At 34.8% G+C, this 13,982-nt stretch overlaps 1 protein-coding gene across 1 annotated transcript; it reads left to right on the forward strand.

Annotated features, from left to right (window-relative positions):
• Window positions 1-9,641: 9,641 nt before the first annotated feature.
• Window positions 9,642-10,744, forward strand: mc5rb (melanocortin 5b receptor). The gene has a single exon (XM_081388421.1). The coding sequence runs from the start codon at window positions 9,686-9,688 to the stop codon at window positions 10,670-10,672; it is 987 nt and encodes a 328-aa protein (XP_081244547.1). The 5' UTR covers window positions 9,642-9,685; the 3' UTR covers window positions 10,673-10,744.
• Window positions 10,745-13,982: the final 3,238 nt, after the last annotated feature.

The following is a 13,982-nucleotide window of genomic DNA, read 5'->3' on the forward strand; positions in this document are numbered from 1 at the left end:
ATGGGAAATGTAGTCATTTGAGGGTAAGCACATGATCGCTCTGCTTAAGTTAGCCTTGAACTTGAGACTTTGTTTTAATAATAATAATAATACATTTTATTTATATTGCGCTTTTTAAAACCCAAAGCTTTTTTGTACTTGTCTCTGAATTAGAGATGTTGGTTAGACTTTTATACCCCTATAGTCTTTATTTCCGCATGTTTTCATTATCATTTTTAATAATCTCTTATTTTTTAAATGTATTCTTGCGTTGTTATTATTATTATGTACTATTGTTGTTATTATTTTGTATCTATTTTTTCATTTTTGAGTACATATTCATTTGTTGAATGAGTTGTTACAATCTAAATAAAGCTTTAAAAATATAACAAAAAAAATTAAAGAAATTAGATGTCTTTTATTTATTAACGTAGCCTATTTTACTCTAAATACTTCTGAATTTTACTCTAGACTCTAGACTAGTTATATTTACAATAAGTTATTTGTATTTACCGTTCTTAAACGAGCATTTCTATTTATATTTCGATCATTCTCTAATCCATTATATCAAAGCACGGAAAAGTTGGTAAGTCTGCGGGGTTATATATCCGGTTTTATTTTTCCCACCGTTTCCCTGGTAAATGCATAGACAGTAAATGATGTATGAAGCTGCAGTTACGTTTTTCGTCCACTAGATGGACATGAATCAGGCTTGTGTAGCCTATAGCCTAGTTCTCCATTTGCTCCATTAGCTCAAGTAGCAGAATAGAGCCAGGAGTTTCACATCAAGAAGGTCGCCGGTTCGAATCCCAGCTTAGCCAACTTAGCCAGTGCTGTGTTGTATCTCAATGACTGATGTTTTTTACTAAAAATGGGAATACACTGAATCATATCTCAGGGTGTCCCTTTGATCACTGCTTTAGAGCTTTCAGACAACCCCTGTCTGTTCAAGAACCTTTTATTCTATTTCTGTTGATGTCGTCTGTGCAAATGGACAGTAAAGTACAGATCAGGGCAGGTAAATTGGAATCTACTTTAATTTATTATTATTACTTTTTTGTTTAACCCTTTGATGCGCACACTATGGATACCCCTTCTAATGCACAACATGGGTCTAAAAAGACCCGTATTCATTTCCTATGTTATTTCATGCATGGCTTGGCATTTTTTTTTGTTTCACCTTTTGAAATCACTTTATTTGAGCATTTACTATTTCATGATCTATTAATTTCATGATTTATGAATATAATTTTTATTTTATTTTATGATCACAAATTCATATTTTAATATTTTTTTATAAGTTTTGTGTTAAAACATCAAGTTTACACATATGGGTCTAAAATGACCCATCTATGCAAGCGTGATAAAACAAAAGAATAAAGAAAACTTTTTGTTAAAATAACCAATGTCACAGTTGTTTAGATCAACACATTTACTGTAACACTTGAAATATGTTTATTGGCCACTTTGTCACACATAACACGCATATATGCCTAACCGATAACACTGAAATTGAACTGTAGTGTAGTGCAACTGTAGGGGGATCTCCTCAACCACCACCAATGTGCAGTATCCACCTGGATGATGCGACAGCAGCCATAGTGCACCAGAACGCCACCACACACCGGCTTATGTGACCGATAGCATTGATTTATGACCACAAATAAAAATGAATAACGGTACAAGGTTTCTGCCCAACAGCGACAATATATACTTTTATATATAACTTTCTATTGCAAATTTTATTTTATTGACCTAGCTAACATTAGATAAAATAGAATGTCGACGCAAGCTAGCTAATGGTATTGGACATGTTTCTCTTTCACACTAGTAATGGTTTTCAAGGTCAAGGCAACCTTAGCCTACAAGGCTATATCTATATTTTTCTGTAACAAAAAGTGTTTTAAATAAAACTTACATTCATGAAAAATACAAAAGCAGCCGTGTTGAATTGTGAAATGTGTGGCAGATGAATAGTTTTCTGCAGTAAATATATTTATACATATCAAAGGTTCCTATACGGGTCATTTTTGACCCATGTGTGTAAAATGGATGTAGAAATACAAAAATCGTGTTTGTTTATAAAGTAAGAAAGGAAAAATAAACATAATGATTTTTGAAAATCAAAAACAAGATATTTAATGAACACCTGGATTAATAAATTATAAAATACATTTATTTCAAAGATTCAGCAAAGAAACATGAATACGGGTCTTTTTAGACCCATGTTGCGCATTAGAGGGGTAGTGACACAAAAACCATTTTTATTCGAAAAGTAAGAAAGGAAAAATTTAAATATTGATTTGTAATGATCTAAAACAAGTTAATTGAGGAATACCTGGAATACTGAATGATTAAATAAATTTCTTGCAAAGATATAGAAAATGAAAACTCAGTCGGGTCTTTTTAGACCCATGTTGTGCATCAAAGGGTTAAAGTTGTTGATTTCCTAGAGAGGCACTGAGGAGGAATTAGTAATAATTTGTGGACATTGGTAAAGCTTAATAGCAGCAATGTAACGACATGAAATAATTATGTCCTTCATGACCCTGTACTGCTGCCTTCTCCCTCCAATCATCTGGGTCTCTACAGAAATGAATCAACAACATGTGTGCACCTCTTTCACTGGCTCTTATCTTCCTTTGATTTTTGTTGTTATGCAACTAAGATTATTAAAGCAATCTTCTTGTCATCTTGTCAGTTAATAAGACAGCAGGCTACAGATCCAATTCAGAAAGTTAAATTGAAAAAAGAAGATTACACAAACCGTGGAAACAGAAACACGAGATAATGGCAATTTCATTAAATGTCATCATACATTTAGTTTGACTTGAAAATAGCAGGGTAAATATCCACATGGATGTTCAATTGCTGAGCAGCATTAGTGTTCTGGTACTTTCTCTAAAATCCTGGGTGCCTCAAATCACATCTCATGACCAATATCTCATGACCATTAGTGTGAAACCAGACATGAAGAGAGTGACTGCTAGGTTAACATAGCTGAGTATGACCATATAAAAACATTCTTATGTGAATGAATAGGGTCACTGCTGTAAGTGGGTGATCACTTCAAAGGGGTCACCGTTTTAAATATATTATGAAGAATGATATCTAAGTTTTGAAGGCAATATGAAATAAATGAGAAGAAGTATACAAACACATGGTCATTTATATTCAAGTATAACTGAAAAACTAATCAAGTTAAAGGAAGCACTTCGTATCAATAAATACTGTAAACACTGCTTATCGCCAGAGTTTATTAAATCAGACTCGATGCATCAATAGTGACTGTTTGAAGAACTAAATTCCAATCAGTCCTCATTACACTGTGTGCAAATCTCTTCTGACAGTGCTAATTGATTATCAAAGAGGAAACCTTGAAACAAGAAGTCCTTCCTACTGGGATACTGACACTCAGAACTTTGGCTTTCTTAAGTGCATTGACAAAGATTGCTCAGTCTGATCTTACTAGTGGCAAGGTCGAATGCGCAGTGTGAACACACAGAGCTTTAACAAACCTGCCTGAGAAAATGCTAAATGTTGTTTCATCAGATGCATGTCAGTCTAGGTCAGAACCTGTCAAAGCCAATTTTCCATTATCATCATTATTAATATATTACTAAATAATAGATATTTGTTTTGCTAATAACAATAAAAATAATATACACTGTATAATATGTAACATATTATGTAAGTTCGAAATTCAAAATACAGGTAAAGCACCTGTAAAAAATAAATACAGAAAATTTCATCAAATTAATTCAGCACATTGTGTCCTATTTTTATGGATTTTGTTTTAGAGTGTAGCGAATGTTTTATTAGCACAGGATAACCATATTCATCTGCACAGTCAAGCAGAGCCGTAGCACAACCAAAACAATGTTCTTCTGCAAAATGCATGCAGTTTTGTTTTTTAACCACTAGAGGGCTACCTTTAAATGCTAAAAAAAAAAATGTGTAATGTAATTATTGTGATTTTTTTTAATGATATATTATTTACAATACATTTGTTCTGTTTATTAGACCATTTTGCTTTAATGACAGCAACACTTAAGCTTACACAATCTACAAGTTTGTGTAAAACCAGCATGAGAAGACTAAACAACTTGTCTCAGTGATGCACTAAGCTCTTATCGCACCCAGACTGACTCAAAATGTTCATTTACAGATGATGGGGGTGGTGGAGCGATGCATTTGCAGAATTAAGTGGCTGGCCATGTATGATAGGAGAGGTTAAGGATTTTTTTAACTAAATTATAGTTGTAATCCTTTTTTGATGTAATTATCTCGTCACACTTCACAAATCTGATCGTGAGAGTAATTATTGATTTGCTTCATTAACTAGGCCTACATATTTTCCCTTTGTCATTTTCTTGGCTGCAGTTAACAGGTGTTTGAGTGAGTATGATGGAAAGGTTCTTGCCCCCTGTAGATGATGGAATATAAAGCTCTGATATGTAGCCTGCCAGTGGAACTCACTTAAAAAAGAATTTCTCATCTGAATCTAATGTGGCTGCCGTGAATATTCTAAATGTGTATCATCACACCTTACTGTGAATAAAAATAAGGAACCTACATGTATTGCCATCTGTTCAAGTTTGTGGGTTTATTTATATTTTTACATTATCAAGATGAAAATATTCATTGTACTTTTCATGCTAGGTTAATTCCATGTTAGATATTAGTTCTATATCTGATAGTAGGCTACCTACAATATGAAATTTGGGCCTCTAACGCTTTGAAAATAATTGGAACGGAAATTAGTGGAAAGTGCCAATACGCAAGGTGTTGGTTTACATGTTTTTCTTCACACTGAGGGCGCTTCCATCTGCTTTTCTCTTTAATTAACTCCTCTGGCGTTCCTTTTCCTGTTTTGAGTTTCGATAAGCTCGACTGAGCTCAGATAATAAGTTCTGGACATCAGCTCAACTTTCTAAGGAGACCGGAAGTGCCCAGGTGTTCCGGCGCTGCCAACAAGCCCATCAAACAAATTGCCCTCATATACCGGTGTTTGTTTTAAAACTGCCAACATCCTGTACTGAAAAATTAAAACGAACATTGTTGAACTTTTTTTTTATCCGAACAGGCATTGTTTCCTTGTTGTATGCCCATGTGTCAGGGCACAGTTTTAATGCAGCGTAGCCTACTGTACGCTGGTTTATTTTTGTAGCGTATTTGTTGAGCATTAACATGAATAAAATATAGCTTCGCTCAAGATTTTGGATGCTCGTTAATGTAACCAGCATCGCTGCCCGGGAACGGAGCAGAGCACGAGTCCGCGCGGGGGTGGAGCGCGCGTTGTGGTATGTGAGCGCGCGCTGAGAGACTCTGCAGTCATCACAGATCACACAGCTCTTGCATTAGATCATTCACCTTCTAAACATGCAATAAAACACTTCCGGCGACACTTGGCAACGTGAGTACCTTTTTATTTTTCTTCTTCTTCTTTTTTTTTATTTTTTGGAAGTATCATTACTAATTTGAATATATAGCCTTTTTAGTCATTATTTGATCGTTCCACTTGTTGTTTTATTTATTTCATTTGACCATTATTATTGTTATTGTTGCACCTTTTGTTGTTATAGGCTATACACATTTTATGTTTTGCTTTATTTTTATCCCACATATGTAATTTCTTGCATAATTTTCTCACCTCAAGCAGATTAGACTATAGTGTGATGCAAGTGTGATTTGGGTGTTATTAACATTCTCAGAAATTAAATGAGCCTTAATTAAATGAACAATAGACCATAGCCGCATACTTCCCTTTGCTGCACACAAATTGTGTGCAAATCATTCTGAAATGTCATGAAATGGTGTATGTCCCGACGTGTGACCCTGTAGGTATTTGAGCTGCACACCTGCTTGTGTGAATATTGTCTTGGGATAACAACAGTTTGTGATTTATAACACCACTTAAATCCTTGTCAAAATGTAACCACCCAACAAGGGTCAACTTTTTATAATCCAAATCCGCTGTCAAAGAGCATTATGAGCATTTTAATATTATTCAGATGTGTCTGACAAATCCACTTAGTATTGGATCAAATCCACTTTATTGAATACAGAGGCAGGCCATCTCTTGAATATTGATGCTCTGTCACAGGGCTTGTGAGTAATGTCTTTGAATTTAGTAAAGGTCAATACAGTCTTGGTCCCTCTGAATGTATTAAATTGTTAATATATTGATTAATATATTAATATTAATATATGTAGGCCTATAAAGTTACATTTAATTGACTGTGTGCTTCTGTGTGGCGGTATGTTGTTTGTTTCTGTGCATTTTTCAAATTTTTATAAATGTGCTCTCTTTCTGATGGATGAGTGCTGCTCACATTGAGTCAGTTTTTCTCACCCGAGGGATGATTTTCGGTACATTTGCACAGTTTATAACCAGACAGGTTGCAGGAAATTAATCATATCGTTTATATTACTTCAAAAATATTAAGTATTGTATACCTAGAGGTTTGTGGACATGCTACAGATTGCATGAGGTCTAAGTTGTTCCCGCAATGGGCAACTTGTGCATGTGTGTGCATATGTTGGTATGTCTGTTTCTATTTCAGACCAGTTACTCTATGAAACTAACATAGAGGGGCGCAATAATCAGTAAAATCCTATCAGAGAATGAAACTATAAGGATCTTTAATACCACCAAAGGACTCAATCAATGTAACTTGTAATGACTCTGTTGACTTGGGGATCTGCTTTGATTCACCCACTTTTTTTGATCCCAATTAGCTGTCATTTCATGGATTAAAAAGATGAAAAACAACATGTATTCTGAGGAGATTAAAAGAAGCTTAATTTTAAGAAGAGGATTTTAATGAAAATACATGACAAGATGCTCAGAACAACACACTGAGAAACAAACCAACAGTTCAGGAGCTTATGATAATAATAAAAAATCTTATAACACAGTACACCCAGTTGTATTTGATTGTAAAAAAAAAAAAAAAAAAAAAAAAAGTTTAAAGAGTAAATAAAGACGTTTTACATTTTCTTATATGTTTCTTAATAAGTTGAACAATCCCATATCCAAAGAGCACCGGGATTTTTCCTCCAGTAGCACTCTTTGCATTTCTTTTTTTTTAAAAGTCTTAATCTTGTTCATTTTATTGTTGAATTACATTTCAGTTTGGCTCACTTCTTACAAATCTTCCTGCATAAAGTGAATGCTATTTCATCATATTCAGGTGTTTCTTTGTGGTGCCTTCCTGTCACTGAATATAGTATTCTCATACTGCACGTTCTAATGGGTCTTGCTGACTCAGTGCTCCAATACTCAATACTCAATGTAAGTCTTGTCCTTGAACAAACACAATATCTTTCAGTTATCCATTACAAATCCTATAATATTGATAATAATATTGATTGTGCTTCACAAAGATTGTTTGATCAAGCATTTCTATTCTAGAGACTCATAATAATGGCTGTTTTAAAAACTCTAGGCGGCCACAAACACATTTCACATTTAAACAGCTGAGGGGAGAATGACATTAGATGATATCCCAACTACAAAACCATTTTTTTAGGTAAATATCACAGGGATACAGACATATCGACTGGTGTTATTATGAGAAAAGTATGTTTTCTTACTTAATAGGTGACTGGAATTCATTTGTGCTAATGAACTGCAGACCCATTCCTTTAAAAGACTAGGTTCCCATGTTGTGTGACTTTCAATAATTGCATGGCCAATTCTTGCAAGTGAAATGCTCTGTTACAATACCCAGATCAAATCTGCTAAATGCAGGACCCCTGAGCAAGAGCTATAGGCTGCCATCGCCCTTAACTGTGGCAGCAAATGAATTAATGGGAAGGATGTCTACATATAGTTCATCCACCAGGACACACTCATAGTGTTCTTGACTCCATTGTGACCTCCATTGTACTACCTCTAGTCATGTAAGTGCAAAAAGACACATAGCAGTAATTGGTCCAGCGTATCTGAGGGATTTCCTAGGTTCCCTAGGAAGGTCTTAATGTTTCCTTTTCCCAATGTTTAGAGCACACATTGCTGTCAATAAAGATCCTGTATGTTCAAGCTGTGTTGTGTATCTTAAGCATAATTTGTCTCATAATTCTGACTTAATTTCTCTTTTTCTTGCAATTCTGAGAGAAAAGTCATGATGTTAACACAAATTTGTGAGTGGGTGTGTGAGTAGCAGACAGACAGACAGACAAAGATTCAGAAGAATATGATTCCAATGCCAAGTTTAATCCATAAAGGGCAGAGAGACACACCATACGTGAACGTGACCAAACAGAGAATGAATGTGAGGGTTCAACTAATATAGCAAACACAAACAAGACTAATTAACACACACCGCTGAAACCAAGAACACAAATCATCGAGACAACTGAATAAAGGAAACAGGAAACTAATGAAAACATACTAAAAGTCATTCTTGAAATTAACTTTTTACTGTATGGTGATTAGATTCACTGTTTTGGACTGCTGTCTTGAACTTGAGCATGCGAGTACTGAACAAAGTCCCTCACTCGGCGTCCATCTTTCAAAACAACTCTCGGGCAGCTATTTCAGTCATGCAAGTACAGCTCCTGTCTCTTTGAATGGAGAAACCTCAAATTCTCCAAAGCTATTTATCAAGCTTAAATCTCATATTTGAAATCACCAATTAATCTATGCAGAATAACTCCATTCAGTGTGCGATACTGTTCCATGTATGGTCTGTGTTCCCATTGTGTTTTTGCTTCTGCCCTGTGACTGGCTGCATCCGAAATCACATACTTACCTACAGTACTAGAGGGCAAAAAACAGTATGTGACAAAACAAGTTTGTCTGAATTCACAGTACTCATAAAAGAGTAGACAATGTTTTATTTAATTTTATGATTAATAAATTGATGAATTTTTTTTTATTTTTTTTTTTTTCTGAAAGCCTAGTCTCTATTTTACCTGAAAATACTGCATAGAATTTTTTTTTTTTTTCAAAAAAAAACAAAACAAAAAAAACATTATTTTCAATGGCAAAAAATGGACTATAAATATTGCATAAATATCAATAAGTTCAATCAAATTGTCTCAAAATTCTAAATTAAAAAGAATAAATATTATAGAACAAAAATAAATTGCATTGGTTTTTACTGGGATGGAGGAAGTTTCATTTTTAGGTGTCCGGTCATTTATGACCGGGAAGGCCCCCAGTGTGACTGCTAAACGAAGACCATCAGAGGGTTAAGTTCTGAGTTTTCTGTCATGTGTTGCCCGTCTTCGTCAATGTTAGCGCCTATGCAAATTTGTGTTTCCTCCTGAGTATCTCCTGTGAGTTTTGTTATTAAATTTGTTCTCTGAGCTCTTGCTCATCGTGCAAGTTTATATACAACCATGTTATGTATGTGACAGATACTTTGCGAGTTGTTGTATAGTAGCACATGGTAGCGCTTCTTGTTTGGTGTGCGAACGCATAAAGAAAGAAATGTGTTGTCAATGACTTACCAATAACTTAATTAAATAATGAAATTCTGAATAATAAATAAATAAATGATCCAACAGGATCAGTCTTATTCTGCAATTTATCTCTATCATGTAAACTTTTTTATTGTAAAACAGCAGATGTTGGTTACAATGCTTCTTGACGTTTTAACAACTCTTTCTCTTTACAGCAAATGTACATGGATGCAGCGTCATGTATCTAACATCACCTGTTACCAGACACTGAGCATCCATTCTGCATCAGAACATGAATACCTCGGAGTGGCCCACATTTTCTCCAAACGCTTCTTTGAGTCACACAAACCACAGCAATGAGTCAAGCAGGTCCAAGTCAAGTGCTTCATCCGCCTGTGAGCAGGTGCACATTGCACCTGAGGTCTTCCTCACACTGGGGCTCATCAGCCTGCTTGAAAACATTCTAGTCATCCTTGCCATCGTGAAGAACAAGAACCTCCACTCACCCATGTACTTCTTCGTCTGCAGCCTAGCAGTGGCCGACATGTTAGTTAGCGTTTCCAACGCGTGGGAGACAATAGTCATCCACTTGCTGGCGAACAGGAGTTTGGTGATTGAGGATCACTTCATCCGTCAGATGGATAACATATTTGATTCTCTCATCTGTATCTCTGTTGTGGCGTCTATGTTGAGCCTGTTAGCGATCGCGGTGGATCGCTACGTGACTATCTTCTATGCTCTGCGTTACCATAATATAATGACCGTACGGCGAGCTGGGATTCTCATCGGCAGCATCTGGACCTTCTCCACAAGTTGTGGGATCATCTTCATCATCTACTCCGACACTAAGCCTGTGGTTGTGTGCCTGGTGGCCATGTTCTTTGCCATGCTGCTGATGATGGCGTCACTCTACAGCCACATGTTCCTGCTGGCCCGTTCGCATGTCAAACGCATGGCGACATTGCCGGGCTATAAAGCCAACATCAGGCAAAGAGCTAGCATGAAGGGTGCCGTCACCCTCACCATACTACTAGGAATCTTCATCGTGTGCTGGGCACCATTTTTTCTCCATCTCATCCTCATGATCTCCTGCCCGCGGAACATTTACTGCATCTGCTTCATGTCACACTTTAACATGTACTTGATACTCATCATGTGTAACTCGGTGATTGACCCACTGATCTATGCGCTCAGGAGCCAAGAGATGAGAAAGACCTTTAAAGAGATCCTCTGCTTTGATGGACTACGCAGCCTCTGCAACCTGGTCAGCAAATATTGAAGAAGGTTCCTGGAAGAACCTGACGGGATGGACTGATGGATGTATACATAGATGGATTGGTGCATAATTGCAGCGGGGGAGTGGAAGTGAAGCCTGAACATCTTCATTAGGGACAGTATAATTTGTAAATTTTTTCATGGTCATTTTACATCATATGAAATGTTTTTATGTTGCAGTTTCATGTTGTGTTGTTGTAAAATATTGAATTAAGAAGTTCAAAATGTGCCATTCTGTTATATGTAGTGTATTTATAATAGGAGTTACATTGTCCTCAGCAGGGGACTGTCGTCAGGTCAATGCAGTGATATTTTGTGCACAAAAAAAGGCTAGAATATTAAAATGCAGAGTAGAAATGTGCTTGTTTTTAGATACTTTTTTTATTTATAGAAAACAGGACAGAAACGCTACAATATATAGCAAACGAAAACATAATCCCCCGGTTTTAAGGTTTTATAGTCCCAGACTAAAATGCATTACTGAGCTTTTTTAACTGAAAGCAACTTGCACAGACTTATCTCAAAATGCACACCAGTAATGTTTTTTTTTTTTCTAAGGCATGTTTATAAAAGCTACTTAAATGTTTAAGTACTTAAATTAATCCATAAGGAATTAGTTCATAGGATGTTAAAGGGTTAGTTCACCCAAAAATGAAAATTATGTCATTAAATTCTCACCCTCATGTCATTCCAAACCTGTAAGACTTTCGTTCGTCTTCGGAACACAAATGAATCCATGGCTTAATCTAAGACCTGCCTGTGAAACCAGGCCAATAATGCAAATATAACATGTGTGCAGTTTAGAAATATACTTAATCATAAACTGTTGAGAATATTTTTGTAGTATATGGGAAACCATAAAGATCTCTCAATAAATGAATGCACCTCAATATTATAAATTAAATCTATACTGTACATGTTAAAAATATTTGTGCTACACTTCGTTTCTTATTTAGAGCAGAGAGTAAAACGTTCTTTTAGAAGAGTATTAACTGAAAAGATAATTTTTGTTGTCATGTAAGATGAAAATTATGTCTCATTGAGTTAAAAATCGCAAATAAAAATACAGCATTTTATTACCTTTGTATTGTTTAAAAAGCAAAAAACATTTAAGTTTAAAAAAAGCATGAAAACTCTAATAGTGTGTTATGCAAATGCGTAGTGTATGTAATTTATGCATGTAAATGGTGGACATATTTTTTCTAGTCTTCTGATTTAGTTATTTTACTGCAGAAGAAAAAAAAATGCTGATATTCTTCTTAACAATCTCTGTAGATTTGAACTTACAGTAGCCTATGTGATAAGTATTATGATTTCTAAGCAATGATATCTGATAAATGATAGCTACTGTTTAATGAGCCACTGTGTTTGTGAACAAATAAGAGATTTTCCTGTATTAAACCCTTAAAGATTTGGTTACACTTTACAATAGGCTACTGTTCAATTCACCCACATTAGTTAATGTATTAGGTATAGACCTTATGCGCCAGAGAAACGAGGGCGCCGCCATCTTTAGAATATTGTCTGTCCGTTTTTGCAGTTCATTCATAAATACGCAAGATCGCTGTGAAAATACAGACCGGAAGTCAAAAGACAACGAGGGTAGCGCTGAAAAGGGGCGGGGCTACATAAGGTCTATGATAAATGAACTAAATGTTTATTTAAAAAAAAAAATCAGAATTAGAATCATAACTAAATATAGATTCTATATTCTATAATAATACATTTTGACATTGCAAGTTCAATTACACATTTACACAGGTTAATGTGAACAAACATAAATTATGAACAATTTAATAAACAATTAACATATTAACATCGTTGATTTAAATTGATTTGTTGATTACGAATTAAAATTGTGGTTACACTTTAGTTTAGCTTCCAATTCTCACTATGAACAAGTTGCTTATTAGCTTATTTGCCGTAGCCTACTTATATAAAACATAGGCTATTAGCCTAATGCCTTATTCTGCATGACCATATTCTACATTCCTTAACAATAAGCAGTAATTTGGAGTTTATTGGGGCAAAAGTCATTGTTATAGTAATTTAATAGTGAGAATTGGACCCTAAACCAAAGTCTGACCAAATATTGTTATAGTTCATATTAGCTCATGTTAATTGATTAAACCTTGTTGTGTAATTTGTTTTAAATAAATGTTGTTGTGGTCTTTTAATACCTGTGAATTGAATTTCTTCTACTTTTTCCTTCAGTACAGTGTGAAACATACAGACCCCGTTATAAAGAACGAACTGGTGTGACGTCATAACGAAATCAGGCCTTAACAAAGTTCGTGTGGAGTTTGTTTAAGGAGTTTGAAACAGCTTGCCAAAGCGAAACTTTCTGGAAAAGGTAATCATCCTCGAAATTGGTCTGTGCCAATTACATTGTTGTTCTCTGGGGCTCCTCCTTCTTTGAGGTGGAAATCTTCTGGTTCATTTCTTCTGTTCAGTCTATCAAGGTCAGACATGGGTAAAAAAATAAACACACTGGAGAGCTGTTTAATGGATGGGGGAAGATGCCCCCCCATAAGAACAATGTGCATGTATGCTTCAATTGTAACATATTTAGATATAAGTTTAGCATGTGCAGGATGATGATGCATCAGCCAATGTGTTTAATTGGAAAAAATAGAAACATTTGCTAATTTAGATGTTATAGAACAAAAGAGGCCATTTTGCCCCACTACTGGAGTAAGTTGGCCCCCTACCTGTCAGTTGTAAGAAGTCCCCCTGGCTAAACTTTTACAGAATGTATAAATTACTTTTGATATAATTCTTAATAATATTTAGATATTTTTGACATTAATGTAAAATACTAAATCAACTATTATTTAAAATTGAATTTTGACTATTTATTTATTTGAATTGAATTACCAATGACAGACAAATCAGAATAGCAGTAAAACAGATTCATTTCTGAAGATAAAATTATTCTGTTACTTATATAGGCATATGAATATTTACATATTGTCCATATTTTATTTGAAGATATGTCATAACAGCAAAAATTTAAATGCAAATTATGATTTCACTCAATTAACCTATAAGTTTTAATGAAAGCGAAGATGTCTGAAAATCACATCTAATTCATGGAAACCTGAATAATAACCCCATTAATTACATTATTTTTACAAAATAACACTAGTAACAACATGCCACTCGGGGCCTCCTGTTGTCATCTTATACCCCAAGGGTCTAATTTAATATTTTTACTTCAAAATAAAAACTATAACTTTTACTCCACAAATCTAAAAATATTAATGTGTCCACAAATCCCTCATTAATAATTAGAAACAATTTTTGATAACATA

Source organism: Scardinius erythrophthalmus (genome assembly GCF_964197995.2).
Source record: "Scardinius erythrophthalmus genome assembly, chromosome: 16".
Classification (NCBI taxonomy): Eukaryota; Metazoa; Chordata; class Actinopteri; order Cypriniformes; family Leuciscidae; genus Scardinius; species Scardinius erythrophthalmus.